At 41.9% G+C, this 24,128-nt stretch overlaps 1 protein-coding gene across 3 annotated transcripts in view; it reads left to right on the forward strand.

Annotated features, from left to right (window-relative positions):
* The first annotated feature begins 237 nt into the window (after positions 1 to 237).
* caprin1b (cell cycle associated protein 1b) overlaps positions 238 to 24,128 on the forward strand; it is a 165,893-nt gene continuing 142,002 nt past the window's right edge. For 2 of the 3 annotated variants that reach the window (XM_070899647.1, XM_070899646.1), the window contains exon 1: positions 238 to 590. In XM_070899647.1, the coding sequence (XP_070755748.1) occupies positions 405 to 590 (186 nt within the window). In that variant the 5' untranslated portion in view covers positions 238 to 404. The remainder of the gene's footprint in view (positions 591 to 24,128) is intronic. The other variant, XM_070899645.1, reaches the window with a different exon arrangement.

Genomic DNA, 24,128 nt, shown 5'->3' on the forward strand with positions numbered 1-24,128 from the left:
AGTTTGGATGTAGTGTCCTAAAAAAGTGCCTGAAAGGCCTTGTAAAATTTCGTCAAGAAATAAAATCGCAACTTACAAATAGTTTAATTATAAATCTCTCTATTTTGAAATGTAGTTTGCATTCACACGGTGCGTTGTTTGCGGGTGTTGGCGGCGCCACACGGACAGGCCGGGCCGGGGTCCTGGGCCCAGGCTGTAAGTGCGCGCCCGCTGCGCGCTCCCGCTCCTCAGTCTCGGTGTGCTGTCGCGCAGAGAGGTTCTGCCGCGTCTCTTCGTCTCTTTTTCCGTTTCGACAAAAAGTCCGAACTTTCCCCCCCCCTCCCTTCCTCTTTCCCCCTCCCTCCACCCTTTTAAAAAATATATATTTAATAAAAATCAACTACACTCAAAGAGAACGAGAGAAAATGCCCGCAGCCACCGCCACAAAAGCGGCCGAATCCCGATCCTCTTCCGCCGCCGGACCCGAGGCGGCCGCCGCCGCGGTGAGTCTCCAGGCCGGGCAGGGGCAGGCGGCGCACCCGCAGAATGAGACTCTCAGACAGGTCCTCAATGTCATCGACAAGAAAGTGCGGAACATGGAGAAGAAGAAGGTAAGAGAGGCCCAGGGAGAGAACTGAAGCCCCGCTGCACCAGCACAAGAGGCTTCGGCCTTCATTAACAAGAAAACGACACTTAACATCGTAGCAGCAGTTTCCGATTTCCGTTTATCACGGTGTGTGTTCCAATCTGTAAACCGAAAGTATATTTCGGCCTCTCCCCTCTCCCAATTCAGATATTCGGTTATTAGTTTAAATAGTTTATAGGAAAGGCACACTTTAGTTTAAAAGTAATGCCTAATATAAAATATTTTTTCAACTCTTTATTTCGTTTGCCATAAATGGTTTTCTTGAGCCACAATTTTCACTTCCTAATATATTTGTGGATTTCTTTTTTAAAACCAAGAATTAGTTTAAAATCTGCAAATGGGATGTAGCTCAATGTTTCAGCAAATTGTAACCACGCAGTTTTGAATAATTTGCACTCTTGTCAATGGCCTGGAAAAAGACACGTGAATAAATGCAGGGGTGATGGATGGAATCAGTTTTTCCACACGGTGGTTTAAATCTGGAACTCAACCCTAAAAAATGCTGTTGGGAGTCTAGGTCAATTGATAATTTCAAAATTGACAAATTTTATTAGGCAAGTGTATTAAAGGTTACAGAACCAAGTTGGATAGATGGAGTTGAGATACAGATCAGCCATGATCTAATTGAATGGGGGAACCGGCTCGAGGGGCCGAATGATCCCATGTTTCAAGTACTAGACTAGTCATCACTTCTCAGAAAAGAATATCTGAACTCTAGACTAAGTACAATTATTAATGACAAAGCAACATACTTTCAAATGTAATGTTTAAATAACCAAGAAAGGCAGAACTGGTTCAATCCACTTAAGAAGTAGAATGACCCAGAAGGTGGCCTGTTAAAATATAATGCTCCTCCATAAAAGAGGACACACCATATCTTAATAAAGTTGCAAAGAAATACAAATGGTCACCCCTTAATATATATCTGCAACAAAACACTCTTGGGCAGTGGGCAGCCTACTTGATTTCACAAGCAGTTGTGAAATGCTAACCTTCAAATTGGGTTGAATGCTTTTCCTTTTGATGAATGAAGAATCATAATTTGAGAGACACAGTAAACCATTTTCAGAGTTTGGCTGGATGGTAATATCCATGATTTCTTTCATTATGTCTGCAATATGGCTGAATAACAGGATGTGTTTTTCAGCCAACTGTACCAACTTGCATTTTGTAGTGTTTGGCTGAGGTGACCTATGCCAGATGGAGGACCACAAGCTGGTCCTCATAGGTGGGTTCCTGAAGTAACTCTAAATGTGGCACAGATCCACATATCCTTCCTCAAAGTACAGAATCTCCTCCTGCCTCAAAATCATTCTCTCATGGAAGCTGTGCCCATCCTGCTGATAGACAAAATAATATTTAAAATGAGAAATAAGAAACTAGTTTTAACTGGCCAATTGGGTAAAAGTGCATGTGACTTTGTAACTAGCCATGGTATTGTGGAGACAATGGTATGTACATCTGAAACCTCCGACATAGGAATCCATCTTTTCCTTTTCAATCTAAACCCTACCTGCCAAAGTTGCTTCAATGAGTTGTATGACTGCTGCGAAAACCAGGAAGATGTTGCGAAAGTCTTTGGCAGGTTAAGGGCAAAATTTCACTTCTTCTATCCTTCTATGAAGGCTGTGCTCATCTTGGTCAGGGACAAAATAATATTGTGTAATGAGGGAATAGTTTAGCTGAGCAGCAAGTTTTTTTTGGGGGGGTGGGGGGGCATCCAAAGATATATTTTGATCTAGTCAGACTAGTTGCTGGACAGGATTTTTTTTAAAAACTAGCCCACAAGAATCTAATCCAGATGAAAATATGGAACAAAAATCTGCTTCAATTCAAACTGAAACTCTCAAATTAATTTGGTTGTCCTGAGTTAAGCAGATTTGAAAAATACCACCTCTTGCTCCAATCAGTGAGAACATTGAGGAATAGCTATTTTGTGCTTGATTTATGTTGTCAACATTTACATTCCTGAGTGTAGGAATGCTTTCTCAATAATAGTTTCTGTCCCAGTTCCCTTTTGAGGCATATAAGAAATGTTAATTATATTTCGAGCTGTTTTCAGGATACTGTAATGGGAAAGGTGTAGTTGCAACATTTTTGCAGAGTTAAAATTGCTGAAGCTTCAGCAGGGAAGCATATATTATCTTTAAATGGCTAATCCTCTCTTCTTTTTCCAGTCTTCTGTTATTTCATTTAGAAGTTAGCTGTTTGCTGGGGTATGGTTTTAAGGCTGCCAGTAGACTCAAGCGGGCATTCCTCATTTGAGGTTGCTCACTCGCTGTTGGCGAGCTGTTTAAGCATGGAGCCGAGCCAAGCACAATTTGTCCTCATCCGATGCTTTTCATGAGATGATCACTGCCAATCAGGAGTGCGAACCCTGGCTGACTTTTTTCACCTCACTAGCTCACGGCCACTGGGCCAGTAATAACTGCTGTTTTACTCGAGTCAGCTAACTTAGCACAGACACTGGATCTTCTGGTCTGTGGAGTTCAATGTTGCACAAGATATTGCCATTAACCACTACGTCATTGAGGGAGCATCTTACTTTAAATTGCTTCTAGATGCAAATCATGCATTTTTCAGATCCATAAAAAAAATGTACTTGCATTCTAAATGGAAAGATTACTTTTTGAATTAAATTGTGTAGGTAGGGAAAGTATATTCTGTGCTGCTTCTCTTGCTTTGCAGCTTAATGGAGCGCTTGAATTTTTGTGGAAAACAGAATAAAATACTACATCAAGGTCAAAATATATATTATGTGAATTCTTTGTGCTCTTGCTCTTTTCATGTCTTTCACATCTTCGCCCCACTCCCGCTGTGTCATGCAACAAAGCAGTGTTTCTGACCTACCACAATCATACATATTTTCTGGTCTTGCCTGAAGGTCAAGCTCTTTCAAGTACCCAATCAAATATAGTTTCCATCACTTGCGAGGCCCCTTGGGGAAGAGTGACCATAATATGGTGGAATTCTGCATTAGGATGGAGAATGAAACAGTAAATTCAGAAACCACGGTCCAGAACTTAAAGAAGGGTAACTTTGAAGGTATGAGGCGTGAATTGGCTAGGATAGATTGGCGAATGATACTTAGGGGGTTGACTGTGGATGGGCAATGGCAGACATTTAGAGACCGCATGGATGAATTACAACAATTGTACATTCCTGTCTGGCGTAAAAATAAAAAAGGGATGGTGACTCAACCGTGGCTATCAAGGGAAATCAGGGATAGTATTAAAGCCAAGGAAGTGGCATACAAATTGGCCAGAAATAGCAGCGAACCTGGGGACTGGGAGAAATTTAGAACTCAGCAGAGGAGGACAAAGGGTTTGATTAGGGCAGGGAAAATGGAGTACGAGAAGAAGCTTGCAGGGAACATTAAGGCGGATTGCAAAAGTTTCTATAGGTATGTAAAGAGAAAAAGGTTAGTAAAGACAAACGTAGGTCCCCTGCAGTCAGAATCAGGGGAAGTCATAACGGGGAACTAAGAAATGGCAGACCAATTGAACAAGTACTTTGGTTCACTATTCACTAAGGAGGATACAAACAACCTTCCGGATATAAAAGGGGTCAGAGGGTCTAGTAAGGAGGGGGAACTGAGGGAAATCTTTATTAGTCGGGAAATTGTGTTGGGGAAATTGATGGGATTGAAGGCCAATAAATCCCCAGGGCCTGATGGACTGCATCCCAGAGTACTTAAGGAGGTGGCCTTGGAAATAGCGGATGCATTGACAGTCATTTTCCAACATTCCATTGACTCTGGATCAGTTCCTATGGAGTGGAGGGTAGCCAATGTAACCCCACTTTTTAAAAAAGGAGGGAGAGAGAAAACAGGGAATTATAGACCGGTCAGCCTGACCTCAGTAGTGGGTAAAATGATGGAATCAATTATTAAGGATGTCATAGCAGTGCATCTGGAAAATGGTGACATGATAGGTCCAAGTCAGCATGGATTTGTGAAAGGGAAATCGTGCTTGACAAATCTTCTGGAATGTTTTGAGGATGTTTCCAGTAAAGTGGACAAAGGAGAACCAGTTGATGTGGTATATTTGGACTTTCAGAAGGCTTTCGACAAGGTCCCACAAGAGATTAATGTGCAAAGTTAAAGCACATGGGATTGGGGGTAGTGTGCTGACGTGGATTGAGAACTGGTTGTCAGACAGGAAGCAAAGAGTAGGAGTAAACGGGTACTTTTCAGAATGGCAAGCAGTGGCTAGTGGGGTGCCGCAAGGTTCTGTGCTGGGGCCCCAGCTGTTTACATTGTACATTAATGATTTAGACGAGGGGATTAAATGCAGTATCTCCAAATTTGCGGATGACACTAAGTTGGGTGGCAGTGTGATCTGCGAGGAGGATGCTATGAGGCTGCAGAGTGACTTGGATAGGTTAGGTGAGTGGGCAAATGCATGGCAGATGAAGTATAATGTGGATAAATGTGAGGTTATCCACTTTGGTGGTAAAAACAGAGACAGACTTTTATCTGAATGGTGACAGATTAGGAAAAGGGAAGGTGCAACGAGACCTGGGTGTCATGGTACATCAGTCATTGAAGGTTGGCATGCAGGTACAGCAGGCGGTTAAGAAAGCAAATGGCATGTTGGCCTTCATAGCGAGGGGATTTGAATACAGGGGCAGGGAGGTGTTGCTACAGTTGTACAGGGCCTTGGTGAGGCCACACCTGGAGTATTGTGTACAGTTTTGGTCTCCTCACTTGAGGAAGGACATTCTTGCTATTGAGGGAGTGTAGCGAAGATTCACCAGACTGATTCCCGGAATGGTGGGACTGACCTATCAAGAAAGACTGGATCAACTGGGCTTGTATTCACTGGAGTTCAGAAGAATGAGGGGGGACCTCATAGAAACGTTTAAAATTCTGACGGGTTTAGACAGGTTAGATGCAGGAAGAATGTTCCCAATGTTGGGGAAGTCCAGAACCAGGGGTTACAGTCTAAGGATAAGGGGTAAGCCATTTAGGACCGAGATGAGGAGAAACATCTTCACCCAGAGAGTGGTGAACCTGTGGAATTCTCTACCACAGAAAGTAGTTGAGGCCAATTCACTAAATATATTCAAAAGGGAGTTAGATGAAGTCCTTACTACTCGGGGGATCAAGGGTTATGGCGAGAAAGCAGGAAGGGGGTACTGAAGTTTCATGTTCAGCCTTGAACTCATTGAATGGCGGAGCAGGCTAGAAGGGCTGAATGGCCTGCTCCTGCACCTATTTTCTATGTTTCTATGTTTATCGTCATCATCATCGTAGGCAGTCCTTTGAAATGAGGGTGACTTGCTTCCATGCCAAAAAAGGATGAGTTCACAGGTGTTTCAATGAAGGACCTAATATTCCAGGATCTGAACTACATCCTGAAGGGTGGAAGATGCATGTGTGTGGATTTTTTTTTTTAAACGTGTGGTGGCCGTTGCACACCAGCCACCACATGGGCTTGACAGAGCTAAGTCCAGTGGCGAGGGTTATCCAAGACGACTGGAGACCTGCTCTGCTGCACGGACCTAGTGCGAGCACACACTGCATTGTGGGCTGTCCCGTGCTGCCCCTGGTCCCGAACTCTCCTCTCCTGGACCCTGATCGCATCTCTCTCGCTGTATCTGCCCACACTCCAATCACCGACCTGGACCTTGCTGACGTCACTCTTCGCTGCTGTCGCCCTCCTGCACCAGCTTGCGCTGCTCCCTGAAGTAGCCTGCATGCTGCTCCCAGGCCGCTGCACCTCCGCTCCCTTTATGGAGCAGGTGTAGCGTGGAGGTCCCGACCTGCGTGGGAACATTAGCGGCAGGTCGGGACCACTTACACCACCCGCTCTTAAGTCGGGCAACTGTCTATACTAAATGTGCTGGTTATTTAGGGCCATTCAGTAAGCTCTTTGCACCTTGTTAAGTATGATTACATTAGTTACTTACTCTTCTGTTGTTCCTACCATTAATTTATTCCTTTCAACCTAAAACTTTAACACTGAAGTAATTTGAAATTTACTAATTTCACATCAACCATTAGAGGTCAAAGCTGCCAGTGCTGCAGGGTGAATGGCAGTGGCGCTTGCTACCTACAACTGAGCTATTCAATTTGTGTTCCTGCACTACTGCCGCTACCTTTGAATCCAGGAAGTTTCAAATACCATTTAATAGTGCGGTGATGATTATGAGGCAAGTACATTAAAATCAACTTAAGTGTCAGCACTGTTTTGTGTAGTTAATTTGATTCACACCCCAGTACTGCTGTTACCTTTAACACACTTGGATTTGCTTTGTAACTTTTAACAATACATTCTGAATCTTCAACAGGGTGTCTGGAGCTATGATGGTTTTATTGTCTAATGCTTATAACGGGCAAATTGTGTGGACACCAATGAGCCCACTATCATCATCATCATCATAGGCAGTCCCTCGGAGTCGAGGATGACTTGCTTCCACACTAGAAATGAGTTCTCAGGTGACCGATGAGTCCAATGCGGGACCTACAGTCTCTGTCACAGGTGGGGCAAATGGTGGTTGAAGGAACAGGTGGGTGGGGTGCCTGGGTTGCCACACGCTCCTTCCGCTGTCGACGCTTAGCTTGCTCTCGGCGAAGAGACTTGGTGTTCAGTACTCTCCTGGATGCTTTTCCTCAACTTTGGGCGGTATTGGGCCAGGGATTCCCAGGTGTCGATGGGGATGTTACATTTTTTTAAGGAATCTTTGAGGGTGTCCTTTAAGCGTTTCCTCTGTCCATCTGGGGTTCGTTTGCCGTGTCGGAGCTCCGAGTAGAGCGCTATATAAGCGGTGGGGATTGTACTACCAGCTATACTTGAGGCACCAAAATGGGAAAGCTCTTGGGTTTTCTTCATCAAGGTGGTAGCAAGAGGGCCTCCCTATTCAGTTAACGTGGATTGAAACACTGGAAAATAAATTACCTGGTTTGAGGTAATTATGTACACTTTTGAGATTGAACCGCAGAAGCTTTTGAAGAAACTGATCCCTGCTGTTGGCTCACTTTTGGCCAGTCAGAATGCTGACAACGCCCCTTGCATGCAGCTTGAGCACCCATAGGACAATGTCCAAAACTCTTGGAATGCAACCAAAACCACATCGCCTGGCACTGTAGGTGAGGAAGCATGGGAGTACACAGTAATACCATTGCCCAGTCCAGAAGGGCAGCTCTTTTCCTGCTTCTGATAGACTGGTCACTTGTAGATGTGCTTGTTAATGGTTTGATTATTCTGCCTCAAATAGATAGTGGTTTGTATTTAATTACACCACCTTCCTTCCACCTCTGCTGCCTGGCTGAGGTCAGAACCTCTATTCAAAAACCAGTAATCATTTGTAATTGTTAAACCTTTAGAGCCATGAGTTATACCCAGATGTAAGCTTTGTTTCCCTATTGAGAACTGCCAACATGAATACATTTTAACAAATTATTGAATCTTAACACAAGTTTTAAAAAAAAAAGTAAAGTATTGCAGATTCTGGAAATCTGAAATAAAAGCAGAAAATGCTGTAAACACAGGTCAGGCAGCATCTGTTGAGAGAGAAAGGTAGAGTTAATGTTTCAGGATGATCTTTTGTCAGAATCTGGAGATGCTACAGATGAACAGCTTAGGAGGAACAGAGCTGTACAAAAGGAGGCAAGCTTGAGGAACAGCACCTCGTCTTTCTACTAGGTACTTAATAGCCTTAACATTAACTTTAACAACTTCATACCTAATCTCGGACAGCGGGTGCTAGTAACATAGGATGGGCGCACCAGTGCGTCCAGGGATGGGGGAAGATTGTGGGCTGATGTTTGATGAGGATTTACTATTGGTACACAGCTGGCAGGATGGTCTGTACCCCTGGTGTCACCAGCCTTTTTCTTCCACTGTATTCCTGGGCCACTGGAGCCTTCTGGTTTGCCAGATTTTTCACCCCCTTTGCTATTTGCAGTAACCATTTCTCCATTCTCTGGGTCTGTTACATTTGATTTTTTTCCCTTCTCATTATTGCCTCCTTTTGTCTTGCACTAATCTCTCGTCATAATTATCTCCTGTCTTCCTTTTCTCTGGCATTCTTACTCCTTATAAGCTGTTTATCCATAACCTCCCCAGGTTCTGACAAAAGTTCATCTACGTGAAAAATGAGCCCTAGCTTCCTTTCTCCACAGATGCTGCCTGACCTGCTGAGTGTTTCCAGAATTTTAGATTTTTACAACAGAAAATAGTTCCATCTTAATAAAATTGGACCACAGAAAAGCAGGGCAGACAGTTGGTTTTGAAACAATTGTTAAATGTAATGGGCATGGGGAGAAAAGAGAGAATTCCTCATCCTGATCAAAACATATATTCAGACTTGCCATTCACTGTAGACCCTAATCCAGATGTAGTTTCTTAATCAAAATAATCCACCATTGCACACTTCTAATGAGTATTGGCTGCAGCAAGATGTGCTATAGTTTTGGGTAGAATGATCCCAGTTCTGTAGATTCAGCTCTGGATGCCATTTGTTACAACTGTAGGTTAAGATTGCACCCTGGTTTTGATAGGCAACCACCAGGGCAGGGTCTCTCCTTAACCAATGAGATATAAGGATTGGGAAATAAACAGAAGGACTAAGGTGAATCAATGGGAGTATAATCAACATCAAATCAGGTACAGAAAGATAAATTGAGGGAAAGAGATTGGATTAAGAGGGAAAAAAAGATATACTGGGTATATTGTGCATAATTTCAAAATTTGCAGATGAGACAAAACAATGAGGGGGATCGTTTCAGACAGGAGGAGGACATGGACAAACTGGTGAAATGGGCAGATACATGGCAGATGAAATTTAATGCAGAGATATGTGAAGTGATTCATTTTGGTAGCAAGAATGAGGAGAGGCAATATAAACTAAATGGTACAGTTTTAAAGGGAGTGGAGGAACAGAGAGACCTGGGTGTGTAAGTACACAGATCCTTGAAGGTGGCAGGCCAAGTTGACAAGGCTGTCAAAAAGGCACATGGGATCTGTGGCTTCAGTAAAGAGTACAAAAGCTAGGAAGTTATACTAAACCTTTATGAAACACTGGTTAGGCCCCAGCTGGAGTATTGCGTCCCAATTCTGGGCACAACGCTTTATAGGAAGGGTATCAAGGCCTTGGAGAGAGTGCAGAGTAGATTTACCACGGATGAGAGACTAGAGAAACTGGGGTTGCTCTCCTTTAGAGCAGCGACGGTTATAGAGAGATTTGATAGAGGTGTTCAAAATAAGAAGAACCTATTTCCACTGGCAGCAGGGTCGGTAACCAGAAGCCAAAGATTTAAAAGTAATTGGGAAAAAAAACCAAAGGCAACGCGAGGAAAACATTTTATACGCAGCAACTTATGATCTGGAATGCATTGCCTGAAAGGGTGCTGGAAGCAGATTCGTTAGTTACTTTCAAAAGAGAATTGGATAATGCTTGAGGTGGAAACATTTGCAGGACTATGGGGAAAGAGCAGGGGAGTGAGATTAATTGGATAACTCTACCAAAGAGCTGGCACAGGCAAGCTGGGCCAAATGGCTGCATCATTCTATGAAAGGAAAAGTAAGATTTTTTTTTAATTAGACATTTTAAAAATTGCCTGAAAAAATTCAAAAGCTGAAGGAATGAGACTCCACACTTGTAACAGCTAATTTTCAGAGGTTGATTGGCAGTAATTAACAATGATCATATTGTTAAAAGGGTACTTGCGCTACTAATTACTAGCCCACATTATCTGGAGCAGTTTTCGTTTGTATCTACCGCACAAATACAGCAACGTCATGACATTCAATGCGTGTCAATGGTGAGGCAGACAGATAAATAACGGTGAGCACCATTAACCTCATAATTTTGACAGCAAATTCTGGCCTGATGTGTTTGACTGGTGGATATATAATTGTTGCTGGCTGTTTTGTTTGGTAGCTGAGCAAATCCAAATTGAGGCAAGACTTGATGGTTTGGTCTAATAGCATGAATGAATACTGGGCTTAGGAGACACTAAGCTGTGAATTTTGCTCGTGACTGAATGCTGACGAGCTGAATTTAAAAAAAAAACACGCAAGCAATAAATTGAAGCCTGGATTAACCAATGCATAGGTGCATTGTGTATCATCTGCCAGTGCAATAAATCACCAAGTGCAACTTTTTCTTCGTGTGGAATTGGTTTAGATGTTTTCGCTAAGGCAATAAGCACTTCTGTTTCTCAAGCTTTTTTGTATTAAATACCTCTCTAGATGAACTGAAGCCTTCCATTGAAATGATCATTTCACAGTTGAACCATTTTTTGTATACTTGGTCAGTTATTTCTAGAAGAACATTAAAATCGCAAATAGATGTATTTTACTGTCTCTGAAGGTTGGAAATTGGAGAAAAATATGTTGGAATTGGCCTTAAAATCAGTTTGAGATGTAAGCAGTTTCGTAGTGGAAAATGTTATGTTTGTACATGTTGAACCTTCCTTATCTAGAACCCTCGGGACCTGGCACATTCTGGATAAGGGATTTTTCTGGCCGATGGGTGGTCACATTAAATTGGATGGTACAGGTACTGAGCAAGAGGATATTGGGGCTGGGAGTGCGGGAGAGAGTTCATGAGAGGATGGCCAGGGGGTGGAGGAGGGGGGTCAGGCCAGTGATTGCGGGAGTCGGCAGCGAGGAAGGACTTCAATTTGTTCATGTCGGAGTTCTGCGCATATGCCATCCAGTGGTCGGGGGTGGTTCTGGATAAGGGAGGTTCAACCTGTACAATGAGATTATTTGATTATGCATTGTCATTTCTTCCTAATGAGTTGATCATAAATTTCAGGACCAAGAAGAGCCAAATGTTTGCAGAGATTATGTTGGTTCATTTATTGTCTGAAAAAATGCAATTCATGCTCTGGTTTTATTCATTTAAGAGTAACTTGATTTCTATACATTTTTGTAGGGTGCTAATGCACTACATGTGGTTGATATTGGAGGATTCTGAGAAGTAGCTTGGTATTACAGTAGATTTCTGCTTGTAATTGCTGAGACGGTCAGCTTAAATACTTTATTGCATTTATCTTACTCCAGACTACATTCATTGCACCTCCTGAGTAGTCTATATGCAGGAGAGCTTTTGGGAAAGTTCATGACTACAACCTTTAGGTCTTGTCCATTGGTCAAGCCATGGGTTAAATTTTGGTGGAATTTTAAGTCCAACAAGTCAACATGGTTTTATGAAGGGGAAATCGTGTTTGACAAATCTTTGAGTTTTTTGAGGATGTAGCTTGCACGGTAGATGAAGGGGAACCAGTGGATGTAGTTTATTTGGGTTTTCAAAATGTATTCAATAAGGTGTCATACAAAAGATTGTTACACAAGAGTTCATGGGTTGGGGTTAATATATTAACATGAACAGAAGATTGGCTGAAGGGCAGAAAACAGAGTAAGAATCAAGTGTTATTTTCATGTTGGGAGACAGTTTACTAGTGAGGTGCTGCATGGCTCAGTGCTCAGGCCCCGTCCATTTACAAGCTATATTAATGACTTGGATGAAGATGGTACAAAGCTAAGTAAGCTGTGAGGAGGACACAGAATCTGCAAAAGGATATAGGCCCCAATTTTGCCCAGCGGATTTTTTTCTCTTCCCCCCCCCCCCCCCAGGCGCTGGAGCTTGATTAAATATTCCACAATGTTGGGGCGCTAGCATCGACTACCAGCGCTGGAATGTTTGGCACCATACATTCTGGCGCTGGTTTACATTGAAAAGTACCATGTGCGCCATTTCGGGACATAAGGCCAAGTTTCCTCATTAGTGATGTTTTTTTTTAAATCGGCGCACAAACACTAGAAACACTAGGAAAAAGCCTTGTCTGCAGTTAAAGAAAGCCACGCTGGCCAGGTCCTATCCCTGACTGAAGGGACTCCCTGGCTATTTTAGATAAACTTTATGGAACTTTAAAAATAAAACATCAACTTTATAAAATTTAAAAATAAAACAGATAAAAGAAAACTTGCCATTAAATCTATTAATCGATGATCGAACTGTAAGCATTCAAATAAAAAAATAAATCATTGATGTCCCAGCTGGCCCCAAATTTTGAAAGATGTTCCTGAAGTCCTGAGAGGCCTTCAAACTCAACACTACAGGCAAAATCAGCAGATCAATTGGAGCCTTCAACCGAAAAACATCAAGGGCAGCCTTCTCCCAATTCTCCACACAGCTATCCCCCACACGTGCTGATTTTTAAATATTGTTTTACTGTGCATGTGCAGATTTTTTTTGACGTGTGCATGTGCTGTGCGTTTTAGGCGCGCACTCTAAGCACCGCGCCCTGCACCCCCCCCCCCCCCCCCCCCCCCCAAAGCTCGGCGCGAAAGAATGTGTATGTTTGCAGAAAACTTGCAATTTTTTTTTCCCCCCCCAGTGCAGACGGTCCACAACGAAACGTGCGTACAGGTTTATATGCCTTTATTTTTTCTTGGGGAAAATTGGGGCTATAGACAGGTTGACTGGGCAAGAAGGTGACAGAGTATAATGTGAGGTTATTTATTCATTTTGGTAGGAAGAATAGAAAAATAGAATCTTTTTTAAAATGGCAAGAAACTATTGAATATTGGTGTTCAGTGATTTAGGTGTCCTTGTATGCAACACTGAAAGTTAACATACAGGTATAGCAAGCAATTAGAAAGGCAAATGATATGATCTTTATTTCAAGGGGGTTTGGAGTATAAGAGTAAGGAAGACTTTCTGCAATTATAGGGCTTTGGTGAGACCGCAGCCGCTTTACTACATAGAGTATTGGCCTCCTTACCTAAGGATGGATAAACTTGCCTTAGAGGGTGCAACAAAGGTTTACTCGATTGATTCCTTGGATAAGTGGGCTGTCCTGTGAGGAGAGATTGAGTAGAATGGGCCTGTATTCTCTGGAGTTTAGGAGGAGAGCTGATCTCATTGAAACATAAGATTCTTCGAGGGCTTGACCGGGAGAGGCTGTTCCCCTGGCTGGAGAGTCTAGAACTAGGGGGAATAATCTCGGGAAAAGGGGTCAGTTATTTAGGTCTGAGATGAGAAATTTCTTCACTTGGAGGGTTGTGAATCTTTGGAATTGTCCACCTTAAAGGGTTGTGGATGCTCAGTTGTTCAGTATATTAAAGACTGATTTTTGGACTCTTAAGGGAATGGGGATTGGGCAGGAAAGTGGATTTGAGGTCGGCGATCAGCCATGATTTTGAATGACTGAACAAGCTTGAGGTACTGTATGGCCTACACTTGCTCCTATTTCTTACTTTTTTTTTAGGAGTTTTAATTTAGTATCCCTCTGGTTATATGGGCAGTTCTCGCCACCTTCATGAGCTGATTTGATTCAAATGTTGTGTTCACTTTGGTTTGCTTAAACTGAACCCCCCCCCCCCCCATGGTTCGCTGGGCAAGGGTAATGTCCCCCGATTCCCTATGTCATGGAAATGTGCCAAGTAGTTTGGGGTTTAAGTGATCTTTATTCTGTGTTTTGCCACATCTGAAATGTTGGTTTGGTTGTTGCTTTGATAATGTCATGGCATTTTTAAAGTTATACTACTTTTTACATAAATTTGTACTGGTTGGCTGTTTTCAAGTTGAAGTGAAGGGGAGCAAGAATAGTGTGTTTTGGGTAGATCATTTATAACTGAAATAGATAGACATATAAAATCGACAGTAGTGAAGTGTCTTGTTTAGAACATTTATTTTGCTCGTGTGATTGGCTAGGGTTCAATTGAATTTATTGTCCAGAAGTTGTTTTGTCTTAACGGGCACAAGCAGCCATAGATGTTATATTATTTCTCTCGGCCTTTTCTAGAGTTGAGATGGTCGAACATTGTTTTTCCAGAAAGATTTCAGTATGGTTTCTGCATAGCACTGATAAATTCTTCTGTTGTTTCACTTGGCTGTTTTCCATAGTTGAAATCCTTCTCCTAACTTCCTTTGCAACCACATGCCTTTTTAAGTCTCCTCTGTGACTGACTGACTCTTAATTTTTGCATGCAGTGTTCTATATGGCAAGTGCATCAGTAATGCCAGAAGTTACCATAGTACTGACTTCACTAACATATTGCACAAAAATCCCCACGGCTGTGAATAAGGATGAAATTGAGTTGATGCACATACAAATTTAGCCAGAAAAATCAAAAATCTTAAGGTTAGTATATTGATTTAAAAAAAACTACATTGTGAGTTCGAGAACACCATTGTCTCGAGCTAGGCCTACTTTACTATATTTGGTTATATTCTTTCTGACTGTCCACCAACAGATTTTGTTCCTGTTTTGGTATTATATGATGTATATTTCTCTCTTTAAAGGTATACATTTTTTTTCTGTTCCAAATGTTGCCTCTTGTGGGTCCCCAGGGCCATATGCCTCTCATGCCCACTGCTAACGCAACTCGTGGACAGCGACAAGAGAATACATGAGAGCGATTGGAAACTTTTCTGCTGTTTTTACTTCCTATCTTTTTTTTGCATTTATTTTGCATTTCTTTTAAAGAAATATGTAGATTTTACAATGAGGAGTGCTAGTTCAGTAAACACACCTTGAATTTTCTATTTGAGAATTACTGGCTTTGGGGCTAACCTGTACTGCATGGGAATTTTAAAGGATAAGGGGCTCAAAATTGCCCAGGCATTGCTGATTTTTCTGGAGTAGCTTAAAACCCCCCATTTTGCACATTCAATTTGCGCCAATGTAAGTGAGTTAGTTAGGATTTTTTTAGTTTAGTTTTTTTTCAAAACTAGTTACCAGCCACCTACTCTCGTTTTGGCCATTTAGGCCATTTTGGACAGCTAATAGTTACTGCAAACTAACTTGGGAGTGGCCACACAGAAAACCCTTGCGGAGAGTTAAGAAATCAGCGCAGGTAGGTACTAATAACTTGACTAAAGAATGTGAATAGGATCAAACAGCTATATACAGGACATCATATAACAAACTTCGCAGTTAATTTACTATACAATAGAAGCATTCATTGAAGCTTAAACTACAAAAATAAAAGAGAGACAAAACGTATTGACAATTTTTTCAAAATATCCAAATAAAAAGTAGAAGTACCTCCTGCTCATAATTATGTTCTTATATAGGAAAGTATTTTCATCAACAGGGTTAAGGAAAGTCTTGAGGACTTTTGAGATGGATTTCAAAATAGGCAATTCTACCTGAACCTTTGCATGGCAATGTCTTCAAGTTGTGTGTAGAATATTGAAATAAAGAGGCAATAATGCAGGCAGCCAACAAAAGAACCAAGTGCTTTAAAAGAAGGCAGGCTTCTCTCATTACTGTGCGGCAGGCCAGTCGGCCCGGGTTAGGGGTGGGACGCATCGGGTCCCACGCTGCAGCATGCATCATCATCATCATCATCATCATTGGCAGGAGCTACTGCGCCTGCGCGAACACTCTTAATGCGCATGTGGACAGCTGCCGGCACTGTCTTTTTCGCGCAGGGCCCGAGCTCCGTTCCCCCCCCCCCCCATCTCAATCAACTGGCCACGCCGTGCCAAGCCCCAGGAGAGTCAACAGAGCGGCAAGAACCTGGGGAGATCTTTTTGGCGACTGTGATATATTCACAGAGCACAAGCACACACCGCTTTTAACATGGCAGGCAGCTCTGTCGGAAGCCTCCAGAACAGCCTGGTTCTGTTTATTATTAACTCTGCAGTTGCAGTACACAATACGTCCACATCCACAGTGTGGAGCTACAAACATTACAAGCTTACAGACATTACACTTCTCCCTCCTGAATGAAGTTATTATAACAAACATACATAACTTTCATTTTTATACATAACACAGGATATAGACTTATTTTTTGTTTCCATATTTACAAATTTAACTATCACTTGTTTTCTGTTTCGAAGAGGATACCTTCGCTCTCGAACAGAACCTTCCAATCATGGTGTCGATTTCACACTCATTTGAGGCTCATCCCGAGGAACGTTTTCCTCCACGGAATTTCCTTGGATTTTCATTTGAACTCACTCTAACTTCAGGCCCTTTGTTTTCCTGACTCAGACTTTCATTCTGATTTTCTCCTGGATTTGTTTGCAGTACATTGGATTTAGGATTTGCTACTGGTGTATCAAAACTATCTGATGAGTCTGTAGTTAAAATATGATCAATATGAACAAACCTAACCTGTCCATTATCAAACATCTTTACCAAATATGTGCGAGGACCACATATCTTCACTACTCTTCCTGGTAACCACTTTAACCATTTATGGTGATGGTTCTTCACACTCTCCTTCTGGTTTAATTTCACACTTCTCTCTTTTACTCTACCTCTATCATGATTCTCTTTCTGTCTTAGTTGTGTCTCTCCCATGGACTGTGCCAAATTTGGTTTTAACAACGAGAATCCGGTTCGTGGCTGTCGTTTGAGAAACAACTGCTGGTGTTCTACCAGTAGTTGTATGAGGCGTATTTCGATATGTAATCAAAAAATTAGCCAATTTGTGATCCAATGACAGCTGTCATTTCCTTGGATTTGGATCTAACATTTGTTTTATGAGGGCACGTTTTACAATTTGTACAGTGCGCTGTGCTGCACCATTCGAAGCAGGATGGTATGGTGGAACCGTAGTATGTTTCACACCATTTTTGCTCGTGAATTGTGCAAATTCTTCTGAACGAAATTGTGATCCATTATCCAAAACAATTTAGGGAGGCCAAATGAAGAAAATAATCTTTGTAAAATGTCCAATGCTTGACTTGTTGTTTTCCACATTGGGAACACCTCAACGTACTTCGAATGGCTATCAATCACAATGAACAATTGTTGTCCTCCTAACTCAGCAAAATCAATATGTAGCCTTTGCCACACCCTGGGAGACAATGTCCATGGCTAATGGTATTGATGGTGGTTGCTTGCTTACCGATTGACATGTCGTACACTGACTCACAATGTACTCTTATCTTTATCAAGACCTGGCCACCATAAATAACTGCATGCAAAACTCTTGGTCAAGCACATTCCCAGATGCTGGTCATGGAGATCTCCTAATAATTTGGACCTGAATTTATTTGGTATAACCACTCTTGCACCCCATGTGATACAATCTTTATCGACTGATAATTCATTCCTACGAATGAAAAATGGATGTGTATCTTTGTCTGTTCCATTTGCAATATAATCATACAGCTTTGACATCACAAGATCACGTTTGGTTGCTCTACCAATCACTTCAGCTGTGACTGGCAGTTCATCAATGTATGAAAAATAAAACACTTCTTCCCTATCGGGTGTAATTTGTGATGGGAAGGCAATCTAGACATTGCATCAGCATTACTGTGATCAGCTGATTGTCTATATTCAATATCATATGTATATGCTGACAAAATCAAAGCCCATCTCTGCATTCGGGCTGCAGCTAATGTTGGAACTGGGGACTTTGGATGGAGGATTTCTGTTAGGGGCTTATGGTCCGTAACGAAGGTAAACTTACGACCATAAAAGTATTTGTGAAACTTCTTGAACCCAAAAATGAATGCCAAAGCTTTCCTTTCAATTTGCGCACAATTAGTCTCACTGGCACTGAGTGCGTGAAGCAAAAGCAATTGGTCTCTCCTCCCCAATACGTGATATATGAGAGATCACTGCCCCAACACCATACGGAGAGGCATCACATGCTAGCTTAATCTCCTTCAATATGTCATAGTGAACTAATATGGTTCTCTCTACCAATTTGCTTTTACACTCCTTGAATGCTGTATCGCATTCTTTTGACTACTTCCAATGGACCTGTTTTTTTTCAAAAGTTAATTCAGTGGATGTAATACTGTAGCCAAATTTGGTAGGAACTTCCCATAATAGTTCAAAAGACCCAAGAAAGAACGAAGTTCAGTGACATTCCTGAGAGTGGGTGCATTTCTGATTGCATCCAGTTTTTCTTTGGTCAGATGTAAACCATCTTTGTCTACTCTGTAGCCTAAGTACTCCAGAGTTTTTAAATAACTCACACTTCCGAGCAGACACTCATACTCTGTGCTTCTCTAGCCGTTTGAGGACTTCATTGAATATGTTGTTATAAATTTGCCTATTTGGTGCTGAAATTAGTATGTCATCCAAATAACATACTACCCCTTCAATACCTTGCAAAATCTGGTTCATCACCCCTTGGAATATGGCAGGGGCGGAAGACACTCCAAACGGTAGCCTATTAAATTGATATAGGCCTAGATGAGTATTTATCGTCAAACATGACTTGGACTCCTCATCTAATTCAAGCTGTAAGGCATTTGTAAGATCCAGTTTTGAGAAGATCTGACCATCTGTCAGTGTTGTGAGCAAATCTTCAATATTCAGCAATGTATTGGGGACATTTATCCTCTAGAATCTGGCTTACGGTTACTTTATAATCATCACAATCTTACCTTGCCATCGGACAACAACAATGGGTGTGGCCCAATTACATCGATCTATCTTACAAATAATGTTCTCAGTCTCTAGTCTTTTGAGCTCTTGCTCAACTTTCTCCTTGAGTGCATATGGTACGGAACGTGGCTTGTAGTAAACCGATCTAGCGTCCTGCTGTACCCTGACACTCGTCTTGAAGCCTTGGATCGGACTGCCCATTTCGCAGAGCATCTTTGGATACTTCTTGATAACCTCATCCGTTGATGAAAATCTCACTCCAATCCAGCTTCAGTGCGTTCAACCAATTTTTTCCTAGTAAGGTAGGCTTGTTTCCTTTCACTACTATTAGAAATCGATCCTTCTATTTCACCGGTACGGTGATACGACCTACCACAGGAATTTTCTCTCCCAAGTAGCCTCGCAATTCTATCTTTGATTTCTACAGTTGGAAATCACGGCAATTTGTCGAGGTACAGCGACTCCGGTACTACACTCTAGGATGCACCCGTGTCGCTTTCCATTGGTATCTTGAATCCCGCAACAGCTATTTGGATTTTGATACTTTCCGAATCGCTGTCCGTTAACCACGTGCTCCTGATGACGTGTAACTCTAACATCCCCTCGTCCTGTTGTTGTTCCATGCTATGTAGTCTCTTGGGATTTCTACTCCGAGCTTTGAACGCTGGACTCATAGCTTTGAAAGCTTATTTACCCTTCAGTTGGCATGCCTTCGTAAGATGCCCAGTCTTTCTGGAGAAGAAACACTCTGCCTTCACGTATGGACAACTTTGAGCAGTGTTGTCCCAGGCACCTATAGCACGACTTCGACGCTCTGTTAGAGTCTCCAGTTTCTGAGACTTTGGGCCCCCACTGTCTTTTACTTTGAACCTGCAGGTGATTTACCTCGGTTGACTGACGACCGTAATTATTATTTAATTCTCGGGAATATTGTTCGGCCATGCCCATCGACCTCGCTGTCTGACAAGCAATCTCAAAAGTCAAGTCATCCGTCGTCAATAACTTCCTTCTGATCGCATCATTTTTCATCCCACAAACAAAATGATCCCGTAATGCTCGGTTTTGAAAGTTTCCAAAATTACAGTGCATAGATAGCTTTTTTTAATGCTATGATGCAATCACTGATACTTTCGTCGGTCTTTTGATTCCAAGTTCCGAAACGATAGCTTTCAGCAATTTCTAATTATTTGGGGTTATAGTGCTGCTCCAGCTTCGTTAAAATCTCTAAGCATTGCGTCCTTTGGCTTGTTGGGCTCAAGCAAATTTACCAGCGTTTCATACAATGCCGGACTTGCCTCCGATAAGAAGATCGCTCTCTTACGTTCCAACACAGCCCGGTTCTGGACTGCATTGTCTGGAACTTCAGTTATGTTATTTGCAGTGAAATACATTTCTAGCCGATCCACATACGCTTTAAAATGTTCCCGGTCATGTCTATATTCACCCAAATGTCCATTACACCTGCCATTTTAATCTCGAGCTGTTCACACCTTGTGCTGTATTTTACCTCGGATTTTTGTAGCTTTTTCCAAAGACAGAAACTTCCAAAGTCTGTCGGCTGGCTGAATCCTTCAACAAAATTTAACCTTTTAATCATCCGAAAAATTCCATCTCATCGCCAAATGTGATATATTCACAGAGCACAAGCACACACAGCTTCTAAATGGCAGGCAGCTCTGTCGGAAGCCTCCGGAACAGCCTGGTTCTGTTTGTTATTAACTGCACTACACAATACATCCACAGTGGAGCTACAAACATTACAAGCTTACAGATATTACAGCGACGTTTTCAGCCTACGAAGTTGCGCATCTCTGGTGAGTGCGCCAAATAAACGGGTGGGCCAAACTTGGGCCCAAGGAGTGTAAGCATTCTTTGGAAAGTAAATGGGACCAACATGTGTCTAAGATACAGCAAATACTTAATTTCTGATGGATAAATGCTGCTGCCTTATTTCTAGCCCTCTCCCTTTTTGAATAATCTGCCTTTTCTTTCCCCAAGCCTGTTAAAATCTGATGTGCTGAATGTGTGTGACAAAAGAGTAGGCCACTTCACCTTGAATCTAGGTTTCGGTCTAGCCTATGTTGTTCTACCTTCCTTCCTTTGCACCTATATGGGGCATTAACTGAAATTGTTCTGGACCGTCTCCTCATTTGTTGAGTTAGGCTCAGAGAATACTATCTGTAATTGAACTACAAGTTGGTCTTACTTAGATGTTAGTTGACAGATTCAAGTCGCAGTAAGTTGGGTTAGGAAAAAGAAGCTTGTGTTATGCATGCAATATCTGACTTAGTTTCTTAACACTGGATGTTAAAAGCTGTTTTCTCTTTTGAAACCCTGTCAAAACTCTCAATTTACAGTGGGCGAACTGTGTTCGTTTTGCCAGTTAATGCCATTCTCCAGTCAGTGGCAAATAGAAATAGACATTGCTGGAGGCTCTTGTTTCCTGACCACAAATGGGCTGGTGAGTTGGTCTGCTCATGCAGGTCAGGAAATTGGATTTTGTCATGCAATTTCTGTTTGAAGAAGATTCCTGCTGCTCTGTATTCTGCGCGGCCCCCGGCCTGCGAGCACCATTGGAGCAGGCTGGGGAGCGGAAGGAGCAGCGTGGCGGCATACCACTCCAGGGAGCAGCAACGGCAGTGAAAAGGGACGTCATCCAAGTCCAGGTCGGTGATTGGAACGTGGGCAGGTACTGAAGGAGTGACGAGGTTGGGACAAAGGAGCGGCCAGAGATTTAGAGGGACGTGATCGGGGCCTAGGAAAGGCGTGAGTTTGGGGCCCAGAAGAGGCGAGGGCCCAGGGGCAGCACAGGCCAGCACACACTGCGATATGTGCGCACTCGGTCCGTGCAGCAGAGCTGGTCTCCAGTCGTTTTGGTTAATCCTTGCAACTGGACCAAGACTAGCTCTGTCAAGTGTGGTGGCTGGTGTGCAACGGCCACCACACGTTAAAAATCCAAACACCGGCATCTTCCATCCTTCAAGATTTAGTTCGGACCTGGAATTTTATGTCCATCATTGAAACACCTGTGAACTTTTTGACATGGAAGCAAGTCATCCTCGACTCGAGGGACTGCCTATGATGATACTTGCAGCCTTAAGTGGAGTATTGACTATAATTGGAAAAATGGGTGAACACCAGCAAATTAAGTACTAACCACTGTGGATGTTGTTCAAAAAATCACGTACCTATCATTGTGGGTTTTAAATGTTTTTTACATTTTATAATCTGTTTACATTAAATGTTTGCTACTTTTAATATGTGCAATTTACATGTACATATTTGTTGGCATGGCGTAAACCACTAAGTTTCATGAAGGACTTTGGTTTTCAATATCTAATAGGTGCCCTTTTTTTGTAAAGAAATAAGTGATCAAGTATGACACATATTAAGATATGAAGTCAGTGTTTCGAGTACAGAATGTTTACACACAAGATCCAAAGCACCAACTATTTATAGAATTTCATTTTTTTTTGATGTTCCTAAGTGAGAAGAAATAATCTGTCAAATGTAGCATATTGATTCTTACACTGGCTCCAATAGGGAATACGGACAGCTCAGAGGGTATCTATTTATAACAGGATTCCAGCTGTTGATGAAACAGATGAGCCCTGGTAATCAAATACTTGTTGAAATCGTAATTTTGTGTTGAGAAAATAAGAAAGTGGCACTGGGGTTTGCTTTGCAGTGAAGCGATGATGAATTTTCAATTTCAGCCTAAGGAAGGGAGAGAGCTGCCTATACAAGGTTACTTGTATACTTTGCTTGGTGCAAAATTTGCCTTGTATTACAGATGGATTTTGATAACACTTGGGAGAATTATGAGTTTTCATACTTCGATCGCAGTTGTAATTTTCTCATTTTGACTACAGACCTGATGGCAAGTACTACTAGCAGCAGCCTTTTATTTTATTTTTGTAGCTGCATTTGCCTCTGGAGGCAGTGAAAATACCTCCTGAAAGAGGTGGGAGGGGGGAGTGATCTCTGTACCTCGAGTGGCACTGCTGCTGCATGGCTTGTTTTACATGTTTGCTTCTGCCAAATAAATGTGGTACAAGTGAAATTGGCGGTGAATGTGTGTAGGCTACTCGCCTGTGAAGAGTGGCACAGCCAGAGGGGTCTACAGAGGAGATTAATTGACAATGTCCAGACTGCACCCTGCTCATTTGGTTGATATGCTTTCACCAGGAAAACAAATTCAAGATAGAATTGCAGGTTCTATTCAACAAAGCTGTTCGGTTTCAGTTTAGCATTAGATCAGTCTTCAGTTGTATTTGTAAGAAGCCTTTAATCACAAGTTTATACATCAAAATTATAAATTAAAAGGCGATCCAAAATCTGTTTAAATGTACTTAACTGGCCATTGACTGACGAGACATGATCTGTAACATTTCCTTCCTCGTATTGCCCCATGCATCTCTTGCCTCATATTGCATATCTTTGTGGCTACTTCTCCCCCCTGCACTAAATGTGCAATATGGAGTTTCCAAAAGGCTATGGGAAATTGATGACATTGAAATAGGCTAGACTTAAAAATTGGTGTTATTGCCGACTCTTGCTAATTTTAAAGGCTACTGTGTAATTCAAGTATTATACAGATTCTACAGAACATTTTGAAGAGATTCAAAATAAATTCTTGCCAATTACAACTTTTTGAAGCAGGAGACAGATCATCACAATTGGATGGTACCAATTGCATCATCTTGAGTGTGGCAACTCAGTAACTGGAGTGACCTTCACATACTTTCACATTTGTCTTCTGGTCCATGCTATCTGATAAAACTTAAATGAGCTTTCTAAATAATAGAGGGTTCTCGTCCACATTTTGTCCCACCCAAACATTGTAAGATTTCCAGTGCCCTTTTATATCCTTGATTGTGGTGCACCACTGTGTGTTTGCGGGCTATATTAATCAAGTTGTATTTTGTCATGATTTAATTCTGAATACAATCTCAATGGAAACTGGATGTTTATAGGTATTTAGTGCAGAATCTGTAGCATGTATATTTGAAACAAGAAATGTGGGAGGCAAAATGGAAGGGGATACTATTCAGTAACCATTCTGTAGTTTGTGTGGGATGATCTAAGCTTTTTTGGTGTTGTCTTATCAAGTCTTTGGATTTTGAAGACTGAAAATTCAGTACATTTGCTACATTCAGATATTTTCAATATTTT

The sequence above is a fragment of the Pristiophorus japonicus genome, chromosome 14 (assembly GCF_044704955.1).
Source record: "Pristiophorus japonicus isolate sPriJap1 chromosome 14, sPriJap1.hap1, whole genome shotgun sequence".
Taxonomy (NCBI): Eukaryota; Metazoa; Chordata; class Chondrichthyes; family Pristiophoridae; genus Pristiophorus; species Pristiophorus japonicus.